Source organism: Balaenoptera ricei, chromosome 5 (assembly GCF_028023285.1).
Source record: "Balaenoptera ricei isolate mBalRic1 chromosome 5, mBalRic1.hap2, whole genome shotgun sequence".
Lineage (NCBI taxonomy): Eukaryota > Metazoa > Chordata > Mammalia > Artiodactyla > Balaenopteridae > Balaenoptera > Balaenoptera ricei.
This window is the reverse complement of record NC_082643.1, coordinates 141861770-141880942: the sequence shown is the minus strand read 5'-3', so window position 1 is coordinate 141880942 and position 19173 is coordinate 141861770. Positions and strand designations below refer to the sequence as shown.

General features: G+C 53.4%; 2 protein-coding genes and 1 long non-coding RNA gene across 5 annotated transcripts in view; 2 read left to right on the top strand and 1 right to left on the bottom strand.

The window, feature by feature from the left end:
* Positions 1 to 10896, top strand: part of CFAP99 (cilia and flagella associated protein 99) — a 42809-nt gene extending 31913 nt beyond the window's left edge. Inside the window, exons 12-16 of the mRNA XM_059924294.1 lie at positions 8096 to 8237; positions 8347 to 8498; positions 9314 to 9519; positions 10478 to 10640; positions 10780 to 10896. Coding sequence (XP_059780277.1) covers positions 8096 to 8237; positions 8347 to 8498; positions 9314 to 9519; positions 10478 to 10640; positions 10780 to 10896 — 780 coding nt within the window. The remainder of the gene's footprint in view (positions 1 to 8095; positions 8238 to 8346; positions 8499 to 9313; positions 9520 to 10477; positions 10641 to 10779) is intronic.
* A 1176-nt stretch (positions 10897 to 12072) lies between these two features.
* LOC132366690 (uncharacterized) lies at positions 12073 to 13967 on the bottom strand. Of its 2 annotated transcripts, none has more exons than XR_009503499.1 (2): positions 13586 to 13967; positions 12073 to 12470 (listed from the first exon to the last, which is right to left on the bottom strand). It is a non-coding gene; the product is annotated as an uncharacterized LOC132366690 (long non-coding RNA). The 2 variants fall into 2 exon arrangements; XR_009503498.1 differs by having other exon boundaries at positions 12073 to 12411.
* A 171-nt stretch (positions 13968 to 14138) lies between these two features.
* RNF4 (ring finger protein 4) overlaps positions 14139 to 19173 on the top strand; it is a 41834-nt gene continuing 36799 nt past the window's right edge. For both annotated transcript variants that reach the window (XM_059923732.1, XM_059923731.1), the window contains exon 1: positions 14139 to 14222. The gene's annotated coding sequence lies outside the window, so the exon portion shown is untranslated. The remainder of the gene's footprint in view (positions 14223 to 19173) is intronic.

The following is a 19173-nucleotide window of genomic DNA, read 5'->3' as shown; positions in this document are numbered from 1 at the left end:
GTTTTCTTTTTTGACTTTTCTAAATTAGAAATTCAACTTCCTTACAAGTTACGGGGCTATTCAAATTATCTGTTTCATATTGGGTAAGTTGTAGTAGTTTGTGTTTTTTGAGGAACTGGTCCATTTCACTAAGTTTCCAAATTCATGTATGTAGAGTTGTTTGTAATATTCTATTACCATCCTTTTTTATTTTTTAATTTTTTTAAATTAATTTATTTATTTTTAATTTATTTTTATCTGCGTTGGGTCTTCATTGCTGCGCATGGGCTTTCTCTGGTTGTGGTGAGCAAGGGCTACTCTTCGTTGCGGTGCACGGGCTTCTCATTGCAGTGGCTTCTCTTGTTGCGGAGCACGGGCTGTAGGCGCGCCGGCTTCAGTAGTTGTGGCTCGCGGGCTTAGTTGCAACACGGCATGTGGGCTCTTCCCAGACCAGGGCTCGAACCTGTGTCCCCTGCATTGGCAGGCGGATTCTTAACCACTGTGCCACCAGGGAAGCCCTACCATCCTTTTTTATGTCTGTAGGGTCTAAAGTGTTTCATTCTTGAATATTGGTGATTTATGTTTTTTCATTTTTTTCTATTAGAATTGCTAGAGATTTGTCAATTTCATTGATCTTTTCAAAAAACCAGCTTCTTGTTTCATTGATTTTTCTCTATTGTTTTTCAATGTTATTGATTTCTGCTCTTTATTATTTCCTTCCTTCTGCTTGCTTTGAGTTTATTTTGTTCTTCTTTTTCTAGGTTCTTGAGATGGGATTTAGATTACTGACATGAGACTTTTCTGCTTTTCTATTGTAAGCACTCAGTTACATTTCCCTTTATTTGTTGCTGTAGCTGTGTCCACAAATTTTGATATGTTGTATTTCATTTTCATGCAGTTCAGTGTACTTTTTCATTTCACTTGAGATTTTCTCTTTGACCCATGGATTATTTAGAAGTATGTTGTTTAGTTTCCAAGCATTTGGAGATTTTCCTGTTATCTTTGATCATTGATTTCTAGTTGATTCCATTGTGGTTGTTGAACATACTCTGCTCTATTTATTTTAAATTTGTTGAGATTTCTTCGTAATTGCTTGTTCCATTTTTATGAGGGCTTCTTTAAAAATCATTGTCAAATCTAACATCTGTGATCTCTGTTCTAGCATCTACTGATTGTGTCTTCTTTCAGTTGGAGATCATCCTGGCTTTTGGTATGATGAGTGATTTTCCACTGAAACCTGGACATTCTGGGTATTGTGTTACAGGACTCTGGATCTTATTTAAGCCTTCTGTCTGAGCAGCCTCTCTCTGACGCCGCTCTGGCAGGGGAAGGGGGGCACCGCCACATTACTGCCAGGTGGGCTTAGCAACCCACCATCCCCACGTGGCCTCTGTTGACCCCTGAGAGGGTGCCCCTGAGGATTTGTGGGTAAGGGCTCCAGCTAGACCTCCATCAATACCTCCCTGACTGGGAGTGGGAGGAGTACCTTATAATTGCCCCCCACGTGGCCTCCACTGTCATGTGGCAAGCATGGAGGTGAATGTCTTCACTCTGCACTAAGCCTCCTCTGACACCACCTCAGTGGGGATGGGGAGGGACCCTTGTTCCCGTGGGTGGGGGTGGACACCAGGTTGCCATGAGCTCTCCTCTGACACCACTGACACCCGGGGGCAGGTCCCAGCTCAAGCTCCTCTGTGCCACCTCCCCATGATCTGGGGAGGGCAGAAGTCTTGTGCCCACTCAGCCTTTGCTCAGGTTTTGCCTGTGATGTCTGGTTGGAGCACAGGTTGTGTCGCACAGTTTTCTGTGTCTGTAGGCGGCTCCTTTCCTGGTCCCTTGGCAGGCTTTGGTTGGGCTTTTTTGTCTGCACCTATGGCATTTCTGGGTCCTCCGGCACCCAGCCTGGGACACACGAGGTAAAAGAAGACCCAGGGACACCCCTGCCCCCGCCACTGCACCATTCTTCAGGTCCCACGGTCCCAGCCTTCTTCCCTCCACCTTTCATAGCCTTCTTCTGTGTGTTTAGTAATTTATATTCAGGGGTTTTAGTTGTGCCTAGTGGGAGGAGTAGGGGAAAGCACCCCTACTCCATCTTCCCAGAAGTGGAAGTCCCAGGTGTTGATTCTGATAAAGGCTTTTGCAGCATCTGTGGAGATAATCATATTATTTTTCTCCTTAGCTCTATTAATACGGTGAGTTATATTAATCATCTTTTTTTAAAAAAACATCTTTATTGGAGTATAATTGCTTTACAATGGTGTGTTAGTTTCTGCTTTATAACAAAGTGAATCAGCTATACATATACATATACCCCCATATCCCCTCCCTCTTACGTCGCCCTCCCACCCTCCCTATCCCACCCCTCTAGGTGGTCACAAAGCACCGAGCTGATCTCCCTGTGCTATGCGGCTGCTTCCCACTAGCTATCTATTTTACATTTGGTAGTGTGTATATGTCCATGCCACTCTCTCACTTTGTCCCAGCTTACCCTTCCCCCTCCCCGTGTCCTCAAGTCCATTCTCTACGTCTGTGTCTTTATTCCTGTCCTGCCCCTAGGTTCTTCAGAACCATTTTATTTTATTTTTTTTTTAGATTCCATATATATGTGTTAGCATACGGTATTTGTTTTCCTCTTTCTGACTTACTTCATTCTGTATGACAGACTCTAGGTCCATCCACCTCACTACAAATAACTCAGTTTTGTTTCTTTTTATGGCCGAGTAACATTCCTATTAATGATTTCTTAATGTTGACCAATCCTTGCCTTCCTGCGACGAATCCCGTGCGGCTTCCCTGGAATTTGAAAGTGCTCGGACTCACATGGAAAAGTCCAGAGGCAGGAGGCAGTGGGTGGAGAGCAAAGGTGGGCTGTAGTCAAGCAGCCATGCGCTTCCCTTGATCAGAGACCCTGAGAGGATCCCGGAAGAAGCCACCTGGAGTCACCTTCAGAGGTCCACCTGGAGGGGCGAGGACCCCATCAGGGGGGTGGGTGCTGGAGGCCAGGGCTCGGACTAGAAGCTGCGGCCTGACAGACGGTCTCGCTGGGCAGAGGGACTGTGTTCAGGTGACCCAGCCGAGGTGCAGAAGGAGCAGCTCCGCCAGGGAGGAGAGCCGCGGGGAGGGAGGGAGGGAGGCAGGGAGGGCCCCCCTCCCGCAGGCTTTTCCCCGGGGGCAGGAAGGCGTTTGGAGCCCCTACCTTTTACTCCTTGGGGCTCTCTCAGTATTCCTGGAATGGGGCTCTTCTTGCGACAGCAAGGACAGAACAGCCTGCCCCTACGGCCCCTCCCCTCATCGGCCTGTCCTGACGCCAGGTCAGCAGGAGGGGCTCCAGCCCGCACAGGCCGGCACCCCCTCCCATGGCTCGATGGCGGCTTGGTGAGGTCCAGCTCCGTCCCTCCCGACCCCGGGGGTCTCGTGAGCCAGAGGCCTCCCGTCAGAAGCACAGGAGTCGTGGGCCTCCAGGGGACAGCATGGGAGAGGGCACCCTGTGAGGGCTGGCGGCCCAGCCACGACTGGGTGCTCCCCCCAGGCACCCTCGGCCTCGCCTCATCATCAGGGCAGCTCCCCGAGCCCCGAGCCGTGTTCCCCAAAGCCCGGCCGACTCTGGCTGGACCATCCCGCACAGGTCCAGAGGCTTCTCTCCCCGACCTGGACCGTCCAGGTGCACGCATGTAGATGATCAGTGTGTTTTATGAACAACGTAACCTGAGTAGACGGTACTAAACATTTGAAGACAAAAGGAATCGTATTGTTTTCGTGTACCATTCATGCTGGACTGGTGACTTTTACAGCCTCCGTGTCTTTTTTTTTTTTTTTTTTTAGTATTAATTTATTTAGCTGCGCCAGGTCTTCCTTGCGGCATGCAGGATCTTTAGTTGCGGTGGTGTGCATGCGGGATCTAGCTCCCAGACCAGGGATTGAACCCGGGCCCCCTGCTTTGGGAGCGCAGAGTCTTAGCCACTGGACCGCCAGGGAAGTCCCCAGCCTCCGTGTCTTAATGGGACTTTGTCTCCACCGGAGGCTCCGCTGCCACAGCCTGGCCCGCGGAGCCCCGTCCTCGCCTCCTCTGTGCTCTCAGCGTCCCTCTAGAGCCTGGACGCATCCTTTCTTCTGAGAAGTAGGATGTTTTGGGCCCACCTGAATTTTCTCTTCTTGAGACATAGATTCAGTTATTCCCCCCGAGGCCCTGGCCCTCACCACAGAACCCAGTGTTGATTTCCATAGCTGGGGGCTGGGTGGGGGGAGCTTTCCTGGTGTTTCCGTGGTGACCAGTATTAAGGTGCTCTAGCAACAGGGCTGAAAAGGATATATTTGTAAGGTCATGAGTGTAGCTCTGACACTGTTTCATCAAAAACAATTTGAATATATTTTCTTCACTTAATTTTATCTCCCTTTATTTATTTATTTTTTTGGCTGTGCTGCGTGGCTTGCTGGATCTCAGTTCCTCAACCAGGGATTGAACCTGGGCCCTCAGCAGTGAAAGCGCCGAGTCCTAACCACTGGACCACCAGGGAATTCCCAATTTTATCCCCCTTTTAAAATAATTTGATGAACCATAGAAATAAGTAGCTATATTGGAAAAAAAATGGATAAAGTTCACATAATTCTTGCTTTGTTTTTTTTATTTAATCCGTCATCACAGTGAAGTTAATCCGGAGTAGCAGTACCAATATTAGCACAAAATCCACTGGGTGAATAACATTTCACACTCCGGTTGTCATGGGTGACCATTCTTAGAGTATATTTTACAGAAGTATTCAATGGATTTAGTTTGGAGGCCCTTGGAGCATTTTTCTATTTGGCTTTGTTACATCAGTGCTGTCTGGTGTGTTCTGTGTTCACTTGAATTTAAAGGTGTCCCCGTGCTGGTAGCTGAAAGCCCTTGCTTGGGGCGAGGTCAGCCAGCAGCCCTTGTTTGGGTGGTGTTAGTTGCGGGAGGGGTGGAGAGATGTGCAGAAAACCCAGCTGGGCTTCCAGCGTAGGGCCCAAGGATGCATTAGGCCAGCCTGGCCCCTGAGTGGACTCTGGGCCGGACCACGGGTCCAAGGTTTATGTCAGAGCAGACAGAGCCAAGAGTCAGCCCAGGACTCCAGCCAGCCAGCTGCCCTGTGAGCCGCTCACCACCCTGGTGGCCCCGGCCCTGCTGCAGGCCTCTCCAGGGGACCACACCCCTAGCTCGCCAGCACCTCTGCCTGCCCACAGATTCGGCTCTGTCACCTCCTTTCGATCTCTGAGTGCTCCGTCCTCCTCTCCGCCAAATCCTGATGCTGTGCTGACACTGATGCCACGACTGATGGGGACACCGTGCGGGGGTGGCTTGGGAGGTGGCACCGCCGTCCCCACTCACCAGCAAACACACTGGAGCCGGGGAGGGGGTGATTTGCCCGAGGTCACACAGCTGGTCGGGGCGGAGGCAGAGCTAGAATCCTGGGGCCTTCTCCACGGCCTGCGCTGTCTCCTGGGTTCTGCGGGATTCGCTCCGAGCCAGGAGATGTCGCCCCTCTTCCTCACTCCCAGGACCAGGCTGCCAGCTGTCTCTGTGCCTCCCCAACCAGCCGGGGGTCCGGGGACTCGGCTCAGCTCCCTCTCCTCTGAGCCCAGGTGTCTTTCCTTGCACGTAGTTTACTTACTTGGGGTAAGACTCCTCCACGTTTCGGTAGCCTACTTTTTCTCACCTCATATTTCCACACAAGCATTTCTCGAACTTATTACAACGTTTTCGAAAGTACTTTTTAAAATAAACGTTTTACTTTGGGACTTTTTTTAAGCAGTGACAGAAAAGTTGCAACTAGTATGGAGGGTTCCCCTGTTGTCATCCAGCCTCCCCTGCGGGTCACATCTTACGTCAGCACGTGCCGACGGGGTTTCTTGCACTGTCACAACAAAGCACGGAAAACTGGAGGGCTTTAGCTGCCGTTCTGGAGGCCGCAAGTCCGAGATCAAGGTGTTGGGTGGGCCCTGCTTGCTCTAAGCAAGGCTTGCTCTAAGCCTCTTCCGGCTCCTGGTGACCCCAGGAATTCCTTGGTCTGTGGCAGCCTCACCCTATCTCTGTCTCCACCTTCACAAGGCCATCTTCTCCATGTTTCTCTGGGTCTTCTCCTCTTCTTATATTGACACTTGTCATTGGATTTAGGACCCACCCTAAATCCAGGATGGTTTCATCCCAAGATCCTTAACTCATTACTTATTGGATCCTTAACTAGTTGGAAATAAGATCACATTCTGAGGTTCCAGGTGGACATGAATTCTGGGGGGGCACCAACCCAGTACACCAGGGTATATTTGTCACAATCAAGAAACCAATATGGGCACGTAACTTAACTGAACTCCACACTCTATTTCGATTTCAGCATTTTTTTTTTCCTACTTATGGTCCTTTTTCTGTCCAAGATCCCATCCAAGGATGTCCCAGACTCGTCTTGGCCATGACATTGTCTCAGGCTTTACTTGTCCTTGGCGCCCTTGGCAGTGGTGAGGCGTGCTGGTCAGGTGTCCTGTAGAACGTCTGTCTGTTGAGATGCTCAGACTGGGTATAGGAGGAAGACCACAGGGGCCACGTGCCTTTTCATCCCATCCCTTCAAGGGTGCCCGCCGTCAGCAGACTTATCACTGAGGATGTTGGACTTGATCACCTGGCTTCTCACTGCGGTCATTCCCCCTTTCCACGTTGCGCTCCTTGGAAGGGGTCTCTAAGCAGGGCCCACACTCAAGGAGGTGGATTCTTCAGCACAGAAGACATGTCTCTTCTCCCTCATTTACTTGCTTATACATCTATATATATCAGTCCACTCATTTGTATCAGTGTGGACTCATGCATATTTATTTTATACTTTGTGTTATAATCCAATACAACGTGATTTATTTTGTTGCCAGCTTTGGCCGCTGGGACCCCTTTCAGGCTGGCTCCTGTGTCCCTTCGACATGCCCCCATACCTCCCACCATCCTTTTGCTTTTTGAGCACTTCCTTACTTCACGGTGCCATAAAATGCTCCAGGCTCATCTTGTATCTTCCCTGCCCCAGCCCTCAAACGGCCATTTCTACAAGAACCGTGGTTCCTTTTCTTAGAACCTGGAATGAACCTGCACAGAAAGGGATGGTCAAAAGCCATTTTTATACGTGCTGGCAAAGTGCTTTACGAAAGGCTTCCTTCCTGCCCAGCGTGCCTGGCACCCACGATGCCACAGATGGACCCTGCACGTACCATGCAGTCGGAGGTGAGCCCCCAGCTGCCCAGACCTCCAGGACTGGGAGCCCAGGGGCTCCCTGGCAGCGCTGGGCAGTGACAGGACGTATACATCCCACCCTGTCCTTTGTAGTATCTTGAAGACTGAAAATAATATTCTGAATTGTTCACAATAGCTCCACGCTGGAAACAACCTGAATGTCTGTCAATGGTAGACTGCATCAAAGAGTTGCTATATATTCCCCGAAACAGCGAGGAGAATAAGCCAACCCCACTCCCGGTGAAAAGGTGGATGAGGAAAGTACCCCCAGATACTGAGCAGAAGAGGGAAGCCGCAGCCAGGACACGGGGCGAGTCCTGTTGTGCGCGGTTCAAAGTGGCAACGCCCCGCCCCGCGGTTTAGAGCTGCGCATTTCTCAGGCTCCCCCAGAAAGAAGAGTGTGGGGTGACCGTCAGGACGTGCCCGGGGGCGCGTGTGATGGGGAGCCTGGGGCTTCCCGGGGGCTGGCGTGTCCTCCGCACAGACCTGGGCAGAATCCGGACAGCCGGCTCCATGTGGCTGCAAAGCAAGCAGTGCCCTCCTCTCTCAAGCGGAGTCAGCAGCGGGTGGGCTTCAGGGCGAACCCAGTGGCTCTGACTTGGTTTCCCCAGGACTCTGTTGGCTGCACTCCTCAGCTTATTGTCAGATCTGGGGGGGTGGCTGCGTAGTTCCGGGCTCACACCCCCAGGACCACAGTGGAGGAAGGGAGGACGTGAGGCGGGACTTCCCCAGCAGGCCCCACCTCCAGACGCTGATGAGCTTAGACCCAGGTTCCAGGGTGATTCAGGGTCAGGGACTGGGTCCGCCGTCCAGACCTCAGGCTGCTCCCGGGGCTAGGGCGGGCCCAGGGTCAAAGGCAGCGGCTCTGACGGTGGCCGGCCGGTTGTCCAGACAGCTGAGCTGATGCAGCAATGTGCCGAGAGGCGCCTCCAAGAGGAAAAGTCCATGAAGGAGCTGGTGGAGCAGGTGATGGAGACGCAGAAGAACGTCAAGGTGGCGCAGACAAAGCTCCTGAAGGGCCGACGGCAGATGGGTACAGTGTGTGTGGGGGGGTGCTCGGTACCCTCCCAGGGGAGCTACCCGTGCCCAGTGCCGGCCCTGCTGCTCTCTGACCCCCTCAGCACCCCCCGCTTGGCCCTTAGTTCAGGAGGTGATAGACGAGAGCCGGGAGCTGCTACAGCGCAGTGCAGAGGCGGCCAAGGAGGAGCAGAGGCGGCGCTGTGAGCTCATCTCCCAGTTGCGAGCCCTGGAGACTCAGCCCACGCGCAAGGGCAAGCTGGTGGACCTGACCCAGGTGAGGACGTGGCCCCCGGAGCCCATGCCCATGTGACGACCTCGGGGAGCTTCCCCGGGTCTTACTGGGCCTGGCATTGCCGTGAAGGATGTGTCCAGAATTCCCACCAAGGCCAAAGGCAGTCTGGACCCAGGCCGAGATCCACCTATCCGCTCATGCCCAGCTCCCCCGTGCCCGCCATGCTGGAGGCCTGGGTCTGGTCCAGATGCTCAGTCCTGCCAGGGAGGCCTCCATCACCCCTGGGGGTGGGCAAGGTAGCCTTCGTGGAGCTGCGCGTTGAGGGAGCGCCCGGAACTCACTAGGCCTGGGTGGAAAGGGCAGTGTAGGGAGAGCGCAGGTGCACGAAGGCCCAAGGCTGGGCAAGCAGGAGGCTAAGAGAAGGACAGCAGCGCCGGGAAGCCTGTGTGAGAAACACCACGAGAGGCCAGGCTGGCGCGCGGTGACGTGGGGCAGGCCTGGTCCTGGGGGGTGGGCAGAGTCCAAAGGACTCTCTACCCAGGCCCCCAGGTCCTGGCTGGGGAGACAGTGCTGAGCTCCATTTGGGCCCTGCCACAGCGGAGGGGCCTACAGGGCACCCAGCTGAGATGTCCCCACAGAGGTCGAGGGCTGCAGAGCAGGCCCAGGCTGGAGAAGCTGGATGGTGGACACGTCATACAGGCACCACTGAGTAGATAGGAGGAGGTCTCCTGGGCACAGGGCCAGGCCTATGGCACTCCGGAGGGCTGCTGGTACTGGTGCCAGCGCCCTGGAGATGGCCAGGCAGGCTGGGCCTGGGCCTGGTTCCCAGCCTGGGGCCTCCCCTGCCCACCCTGCAGATCCCCGGCTATGGCCTGGAAGGGGAGATGTCGGTCGTGGAGCTGCGCGAGCGGCTGGCCCTGCTCAAGGAGACCCAGAGGTGCAAGGAGGAGGAGAAGCGAGACCAGATCATCCAGGGCAAGCGCGCCAAGAGCCGGGCGCTGCAGAACACGGTGGAGCAGATCTCGCTGTGCCGCGCGGCCATGGGGAGGTCTGCAGCCTTGAGGTTAGTGCCAGTGGTCCGGGGCGGACGCCTTGGGTGGGCAAGGAGCAGGGAGCCTGCTTTTGCATCCTCCTGGGTGGCTTCTCCTCGTAGCAACCCACCACCCTCCCGCCCAGGCAGTTCCCTTGCAATCACTTGCCCCCAACTATTTTCTTATTAAAAAAAAAAAACATTTATTTACTTATTTATTTACTTTTGGCTGTGTTGGGTCTACGTCGCTGCACGCGGGCTTTCTCTAGCTGTAGAGAGCGGGGGCTACTCTTCGTCGCGGTGCGCGGGCTTCTCATTGCTGTGGCTTCTCTTGTTGCGGAGCACGGGCTCTAGGCGCGTGGGCTTCAGTAGTTGTGGCTCGCGGGCTCAGTCGTTGTGGCTCGCAGGCTCTAGAGTGCAGGCTCAGTAGCTGTGGCGCACGGGCTTAGCTGCTCCGTGGCATGTGGGATCTTCCCGGACCAGGGCTCGAACCCATGTCCCCTGCATTGGCAGGCAGATTCTTAACCACTGCGCCATCAGGGAAGTCCCTTTTTTTTTTTCCTTTTTAAACCAGGACTTAGTTGGGGTTCACACATCGAATTTGGTTGTCAAACATCTCTCTTTTAACGGAAAGCACGTGGACACACGCACCCCTCTTTGTTAGGAACACTGTGGTGACTTTTCCGGCCCCTTGTGGCCAAGTATGGAAGAGATCTGCAAAGATAGCAGAATATTAGCCGCCGCTATCTCTAGGCAAGAGTGGCAAGAGGAGGGCAAGATGAAAGGGCGTTCGCTTTTTTTATCCCCAATACCAAGATAGTTAATACCTATGGAATACTTTTTAAACTGCGAAATACAAGGAGCAAAAAGGAAGAGGCGCTGGGGGGAGCCCCGCCCCGAGCGGTCCTCGGGGGGCCTCTCCCCCTGCACCTAAATCCCTGGAGTCAACCCGCGGTGGGGTTGTCCTGAGCCAGCCCCGCCGCCCGCCCAGGTGGGAGGAGAAGAAGGCGCAGTCGGCGGCCGCGGGAGCGCCCTCCCGGGACGAGCGGGTGCTGGAGCTGCAGCGCAGGATCCGGGAGAAGGCGGCCGAGCGCCGCGGGCAGGAGGCACTGCTGCACGTGCCGGCGCCGCGGGCAGCTCGCCCCAAGCAGCAGGTGAGCCCCGGGGGCGGGCGCGAGGGTGCGCAGCGCAGGCGTTGGAGGTAGCGGGCGGGCGGGGCGCGGTGTGTGGGGGCGGGGAAGCCGCGGTGGGGGACGGCCCCGCCCCGCGCCGACTTCCACCGCCCGCCCGCAGGCGCAGCTGGAGGCGCAGCGCAGGCTGGAGATGGAGCAGAGCCGGGAGCGCAGGCTGCGGGCGCTGCAGCGGGGAGGCTCGGCAGGCGGGCCCGCTCGCTGCCTGGGTGCCGCCTGAGCCGGGCGGGCCCGGCGGGCCCGCCCCGGGACCCCGAGACCCTCGCCCAAATAAAGCCTGAGCGGCGGTGTGCACCTCCCCTTCCTTGGCCGCGCCCCTCGCCCCACTCCGCCCCAGTCTCCTCCCGCCCAGAGCAGGGTTGCCAAATAAAATGCCAGTTATTGCGTGGGACAAGCTAATGCTAACAGAAGGATCCGCTGGAATTCCAATTTATTTGGGCGTCTTGAATCTTATGTGCTAAAACATGGCCACCCTAGCCCAGATTCTAGCCCTTCCTACGGCCTAACGCTAGGCATTCCTGCCCATGCCCCCCATCGGAGTTCCCAGAGCCTGCTCTGCTTGTGGAAACCTGGAATCCCCATTCTCTGCCCGGAGTCAGGTGGCTTAATCCAGGAACCCCCAAGACTGAGAATGTGATTGTGCTTGTGCGATTAGTAGAAGTCGCCAGGATCTTGAGCCGCTGGGAACTGGCCCTTCTCGGCCTTGTCTCCCAAACCTCACGGCGATGGGGGGAGCTGGCCAGGGATGTAGGAACTGTCCCCCACACCCCGTCTGCTGATGAGGCCACTGGTGCTCAGAGAGGTGAAGTGACCTGCCGGGAGAGCCAGGACCCAAAGCTAAGCCTGGATGACTTTAGAGCACTGCCCAGCCTTCTCCAGCATCACTGAAGGAACGAGGTTAGAGCCACTGGGCAGGAGCTGGCCCAGGGCCTGGACAGGAATGGAGTGATTCCCCTGGGTCCTCAGACCCATCACTGGACTGGAGGTGCGTGGCTCTGAGGACAGGCTGGCTGAGTGAAAGCCTCCTGGTGTAAAGCACAGTATGCTGCAGCGCCCAGGAGAGAGAACGGGCAAGCCCATGGGGTGCAAGGCAGTAAGAGAGGGGCTGGAAACTGCCAGGCGGATAGATGTCTAGGAGAGACCCCCACACCCTACATCCTTTTTGGGTCTGCAGAGGGGGGAGGCTGGACCCCAGGGCACATTCAGACTAAGAGGGTGGACATCTCAAAGGGACAAGAACAGACTAAAGACCAGCGTTCTCCCCCAACATTCTGAACTGTGTCAGAACCCCAGGACTTCCCCACAACTGAGGTTGGTAGAAAGAGGAATTTCCCACCCCCCTGTCAAATTAGAGCTGGGAGCGGATTAAATTTCATTAAAAAAAATAAACACGGCATTTCTTACATCCTGTGTTGTTATTCAAACCCATTTCATTTGATATCGAGGAAATACGTTGATGATGACCTGTCCCAAGAGAGGCTCTCAGGAGCTCTGAGGGCTTCAAAAGGGGAATTATTAGCTTCTATAACTGGCAATCCAAAATAGGGTAGACTTCAGGACATGCCTGATCCAGGAGCTCTGTCTCCAAGCTGGTAGCAGTTCCAACCTCACATGTCTGGAGGAAGAAGGGCCATCTCTCCCTGGCAGGTCTCGTAGGAGGGAAACCTCTCTGTCCTCCAAGCCTTGTGCTCCAGTCTCACTGGCCTGGATTGAACATGCTCTGCTGAACCAGTTCCTGTAGTGGGGGAAGGTCTGCATGGGGGCCCTTGCAGCACATGGGGGCCGAAGCAAGCACTGTGGCAGAGGGAGAGAATTACCCTTCACCTATCAGATTGGCCTCTGGAGCAGAGGGGAGAGGTGGTGGCCCAACAGACTCAGGGTGCTATTAGGAGTAATGCTGGTTGGCAATCCACAGGGTCCCCACCTGCCCTCCTGGACTGGACAGCTGCTCAGAGCTGCCTTGAGAGCACCTGGGGCTTCTGCCCCATACAAACCCCAGTAGGGTCAGGTCTTGGACCATCCCCTGAGTTTATGGGCTGAGGGCCGGCCTTGTGCGGTAAACTGATGGCAACAATGTCTCCCGGTATCCATGTTCCTTGCCTTGTGACCTCTGCCAAGGCAAGGAACAGAGTAGGAAATAGGCAGAGTCTATTTCCCCCAGTCCTTGAATCTGGGCTGACTTGCTTTGGCCAATAAGGTTCAGCAGGACTGGCTGTGCACCAGTTTAGAGCCTGGACCTCAGGTGGCCTTGGAGGTCCCTCTTGTTCTCTACCTGTGTGGGCATGTCCAGGGTGGCCTGCTGGGATGACCTGGTTATTCTCAGAACAAGAGAGACAAGCTGGGCTCTTTTCTGGTTGCCAAATCCATGCCCAAGTCCAGTTCTGGGAGCTGAACTCAAGGAACCCACCACCAGATTCTCTAATCCCAATTCTGACATGCAGCCCCACCCAGGGTTGGCATGCACCTGTGTTCACAGTGTTGAGTCCTCCCGACTCCCACCTTCCCCCTGAGATAGGTACTGCTGTTATCTCCATGCTACAGGCCAGGGAACCGTGAGACTTGCCTGAACCATGGAGCTGGGATTCAATCTCAGGCAGGAGGGATCCAGGGCCCACACTATCTTCTCGATTCTTGGAGTTGCACCAGATGCCCCAGAGACCTCCAGGCTTTTGCCTGGGCCATGGCCCCTTTCCCAGGACCGGGCTGGACCGGACCTGGGCGAGAGGAGTACTCCACGGGTTCAGTCCTTCCCTTCCTGACACCTATTGTCTTCGGGATAATCCAGACTCTTAGCCTGGCATGTGGGCCCTCCAAGGTCTGACTCGTGCCTTCCCCGACCCCCACTTCTCCCAACCCCTGAATCCGTGGCGCACTGGGCAGCCTTCAGTTTTCTGGATATGCTAGCCCACCTTTCCCCATCCAGGCTCCCTCTTTCTGGAACTCTCTCCTCCATTCTAGTCCTTTCAGTTCCCAGCTCGTTTCCTCCGGGGAGCCCTCGCAGACGTCCTGGCTGAGTGCCTCCTCCAGGATCCCGAAGATGGGCCGGGCTGTGCTTCCCTCGCGTCTCCACCAACAGCCTGGCAGAGCCCGGGATCGCAGGGATCAGGCGCAGGCCCAGGGCCTGGCACGTCGTGGGGAGCGGGCGCCCGGAGGACCTGCAGATCCAGGCCGATAGTAGAGACCCCAGGAAACAGGTTGGGAGAGGCGCGCCCGGCTCCGCGCCGCGAGCAGGGCAGCCGGAGCCCAGACCACGACTCCCGGGAGGCCTTGCGGGCCGAGGGGCGCCGACCGCTCTCTCGCGGGAAGGCAGGAGCTTGAGCTCACGAGCGTGGGCGGAGCCGGAAGGAGGCCCATTTCAAAGTGGTAATAGATGGTTTCTTACCCAATAAGATTGAAAATATACCTCCTCGACCGGCCGACCACGGGAGTAGGGTCAGCGGTGGCCAATAGGAACGCGCGGGGGGCGGAGCCGAGGTCTCCGGAGCGGAAATGGGTCGCTGTTGAGGCGGCGGCGTCTTGTTGAGGGCTTCTCAGCGGCTTCCAAAGGTGCTTCCTCGCTCGAGTGCGTCGACCGCTGCGCCTGCCGAGCCTCACCAGCGCCAGGCAGGGCCAGGCTTTGCGGGAAGGGGGCGGCAAGGCAGGGCCGGGCGGATTCGGGGTTCGGGCGGATTCGCGGCCTGCGGAGGCCTCGGCGCCGCGGCCCAACGAACCGCCGTGGCGCGGCCGACCACGCTCGGGCCCCGACCTCCGACCGGGCCCGCGGGCCGGCTCGCCTGCCCGCCCGCCCCGCTGTCCGCGCAAGCCCAGCTCGGCGCGGGGACGGAAGTGGGGAGGCCCTGCCGCGGGTGTCGGCCGCCCGTGCAGGCTGCGGCGCCTCGTCTTAGCGTCGCCGGGGAAACTGAGGCTGGGCGGGGAGGGACGCGCCCAAGGTCACTCGGAGGGCCGGGCGGGGCGCGGGGCGCGGGCCTGTGTCGGAGTTCGGGGAGACCGGGCGAGAGTTTGGTCCCCACCGAGACTGTCGCCTTTGTGTGCTCGCGCAGCCGTTCCGCCACGCGGGTCTGCGAGTCGGCGCGGGCGGCCGGGCGGAGTCTCCTCCGGGTTAGGACGGGGCTGGGGCGCCCGCCGGGGGCAGAGCTCAGCAGGTCCTCGGCTTCCGGGCGTTGGCTGGGCGCGTGGCCGCCGAGGCCTGCGGCCGAGACCCCCCGCGGGCGCCTGGAGACAGGTGCCTGAAGTACAGGACTCACTGCACGCCGCTTTCCACCCTTTGACCCGTCGAGGGACAAGGGGAGAGTTCAGAGCCTTGGTAGCGGTTTTTGTGAGGTTTTGGCTTTTGTGTAACTCCAGTTCCTCCTCATCGACGGTCACGGCCATACCTTCCTTGTGTTTCTGCGTCACGTTCTCGGAGCCAGACCTGGGGTCTCAGCTCTGCGGTCCTGCACTCGCTGAGGCTGCCTGAGTGGCCAGGGAGACTGAGGTGGTCTCCCCAAGGTCACAGCCTCGGTTCCCTGACTGCGGAGCTAGCCCTTTGAATTCAGTGACCAGGAGTTTGCTAATGAGAGGCAGAAACGTTGAAAGGAATCGTTTTGCTTTGTCTTTCTGGTGGTTTGTTTTTTGATGGATGGGGGGACATATTGGGTAGTTTTGTGTATGAGTTTGAGGTGAAATGGGAATATTCAAGTAGAAAGATGTGTAGCTGGCTTCTGTATTGCGTGAACTTGAGTTTCCAACTTTGACTCACATCTTGCTGTAATCCAGTATTTATAAACCTTTTTACAACGACGACTCCGGCCCCCCCCCCCGCCCCCCCGCACACCCGAGCTTTTTCACACGTTGTTTTCCTGATTGCCCACTCCAGGAAATTTTAATGCTGCTTTCACACTGTATGTCTTTTTTATGTGGTATATGCATGTTTATGCTTTGTACATAAAAAGAGGAGGCTTTTTTTTTCCTCCTTTGAGAACACGTACGTTAATTTTTTAAGTCATCACATTTGAGGTCTTCTGCTTGCACAAAAATAGGCATGGTACAGGCCCAGGAGCCAGAGTGGAGAGAGTGAGAGACATTCCCTGAGGTTGAAATATAAATGGCAGAAAGGTGGGACTGGAGAGGTAAGCTGGAACTAGATCACAGAAGGTCTCCGGTGTGCCTCCGCAATAAGGAGTTCAGAATTCATCTTAAGGCCGGGTGGGAAATCACTAAATTGAGTTCTAAGCAGGGAAGTTAACAGGGTTAGGTTTGCGTTTTAGAAAAATCACTGTGCTATGAGAAGGATGGTTAGAAAGGTGGACAAAACTAGTGGCTTCAGGACCAGTTAGGAAGAGAGAAAAGGATAGCCTGAACCAGGGTAGTGACTAGTCACTGAACTTGGTAATGGCGATTGCCAGTCATGGCAGTTCTTCACTGGCTCTTTACTTAAAAGCTCTTAGCCAAGTCCATGCCTGGTAGTTTATACCCCTGCCAATTTTTGGAAACGTTTTGGGGTGCTACTCAATGAAAATATGTGCACAAGGTAATTGGTTTGTATGCTGTATAAAAATGGCTTTGTATGTTCTTGTGTATCTGTTATCCATGTCTCATTTTGGAATGATTTACGTACATCTCTCACCGTCCCCAAATTAGGAATTTTTGAGGGATAAGGTGGCTCCTGTAGAATATTACAGGGTTGGCTCTGTTATTGAGATATGATTCACATATGTGCTCTTCTAACTTATCTTTCTAAATAGCTTGTTTCCCAGCAGGACTTTGGGAATTTTAGAGCGAGGCATTTCGAGGTTTCCTCTCTGAGGGGGAAGGCCCAGAGCACAGATACTGACTTACTCCAAGGTCACAGTTCAAGTGTGAGAAAAACGTGAGGTTGAGATGGAGGGTGCCACTATAGGGTTATGGAATCTCCTTTGGAAGCATTTTTTTTTTCCCCCGGCATAAATAAGAATTGGCAGGTTTATTGAATACCACATCATGCAGAGTAGGAAAGGCCTGGAAACATTTCAAAATGAGTATTATCAGTAGCCTGCTGGTGCAAAAGAGAAATTGTGACCATCAGGCCTTCCTGTACTCTTTTGAAACCACATGGTTTCCTGGAGTATCCAGTAGGGTACATTAACTGCAGAATGTACCTCCAGATAGCTGATTAAATTAGCTTGCTATATATATTTAGATTTACTTGACATACACAAATTTAAAATGAAAGAATGTCTGCTAAATGGCATTATTATCTGCTAATGCCTTTTTGTTTTGGAATCATAATTTCTGGTTTTAGGAATGCGACTCCGTTGTCTGTAAGGGTTACTCTAGGTTTGTGATATCACGTCTGCTGTTTAGTAGTCTCTACCACTTACAAATCCACCCTGCCAGGTAGTTGTGGTTGGTTCCATTTTATGTGTCCTGAAGCACAGGAAGGGCACAGTCACTTGCCCAAGGTCACACAGTTAGTAAGAAGAGACCTAGCATCTGGACCTCAGATTCCATTGTCTTTGTTCCTTTTGCTGGACTTTGTTATGTCATTCACATTTTTCTGTGGTGGGAAAGCACAGGGCTGGTGTTTCTAGTAGCTTTAAATAGTGAAGATAAAACTTAAAAGTGGGGGATATTGTCTTTACTTTTATGTTTGTTTTTTCAAGTAACGTTTACCCAGGAAGGGTCTGATTATAAATATTCTCAAGAAGCTGAATTTTCAGTGACTGCGTTGTATTCCTGAAGACTAGTTATTTTTCGTGAGTCCCCCCCAACCCCCAACCAAAGGAGGTGGTCTTAGGACCTGGACATTTGTCCGTCTGCTGCACCTCACCTCTTATTTCAGCCAAACTGTTGCTAAATTCTCCTGCTTAACTATAGCAGACCGGTATAAAATTTGCTTTGTTTCTAAGCACCTTCTTGATATTTTTCAGTTCTTAACTAATGTTTAAGAACTTTTTGCTCTGGCCTCTTTTTCCAAGTTGAAAATGCTTCAGGTAGAGATGTTCTGTCCTGTTCTCCCATGATGATCATCTGTTTTTAAGTTTTCCTTTGTTTCCTGATGGTGGCTATATTTTTACTTGCAATGTCAGGCTCCGTTTTTCTCATCTCTGAAAGTCATCCTTTTTTCCCCCCCTCTCAAAAACACTTTATGCTATCTTTTCTAAGTATCTGCCATCTCTTTCAAGCATCTAATGAGCTTGATAATTTAATTTCAATGGAAAAAAATCATTATTTTTCACCATGTTTGTGCCAAGTGGTGTGCAAAGAAGAGGGCATGCCCTGATCAGTATTTGACATAGAGTTATGCTTAGCGTACTTGTACAGTAGAAGAAATTTAGGGTCAGGAGTGAGAGAAATGTAAGTAACATTTGAGGTAGGCCTTGAACAATGAGGAGTTCCCCAAAGTGGAATGGGGGTAGGGGAACCTTTGTAGGCAAGGCAACGGCATGTATCAAATTATGGCACTGTGATAGGAAAGAGCATGGAGTGGATACTGACATCCAGGGTACCTGAAGTAAGGTACAGTCAGTTCTGCTTTAAACACTTGTTTGGAAGCATGGATTTGTTCCAACGGGATTGATACTTTAGGAAACAAGTTGAATATAACGGGAATATTGAGTTTAGTGTGCATAATTTCATCTGTGGGTAATAGGTAAACAGAAAATTGAACTCAGCTGAACCAAGCCACATAGACCATATACACTTCAGACATCCACCAGCTATCTCAGTTGACTGTGTGTGTTGTGAGCCACATCCTGTGCACGTCTCTTGTTACAACACTCACCCTATTTCCCAATAACTCATGAGCTGCAGACCTGGTTAAGTGCCATAGTTGTTGTAGTATATATGCATTTCTTAACCATTTAATTTGTCAAACTGTGCTGCCATTTTTGTTAGGTTTTTGTTAGCTTCTTACCGTGTGTGTGTGTGTGTGTGTGTGTGTGTGTGTGTGTGTGTGTGTGTAAGTTTACCGTCTTAAGTTTTTGGGTGTTACACCCCTAATTCCACTTTTTCCCATAAACCCTGTGGACTTTTTGTGTCGTATGGTGATTTTTAGGAAAACATACGTCTGTAACTACAAATGAGGCCAGACCGGTGAGTTGTTGGCTATACACGTGAACACAATGGGTTTGATCATTTTGGAACATTTGCAATATTCTTGGGCCTCTTGGAGTCTGGCAGATTTTTTTGAGCTACCACGTGAAGCTTTTAACTTTCTCTGGCCCACTTAATGTTCTTCCTACTGCTTTCCTGCTTTTTCTCTTAGAACATTCCCAACGTTCCCTTTATAATAGGTGCTTGCTGTCCTGGGAGCCAAGGACCATTGACTTAATATTTTACTTCCTAGGAAGGGAGTTGAAGAGGATCTGGATTCCACTGCCAAGATGAATGTCTTTAGAGAATTGGGTTTGGCTAGCCATTTGGTGACTGCATGCATCCATTCATTAGCCAGCGCGCTTGTGCAGCTGCCTGAATGGAAGGCTGTGCCTTGTGCTACGGCGTCCTGGGGGCAGTGCTATTTGAGACCAGGTCCCCTCTT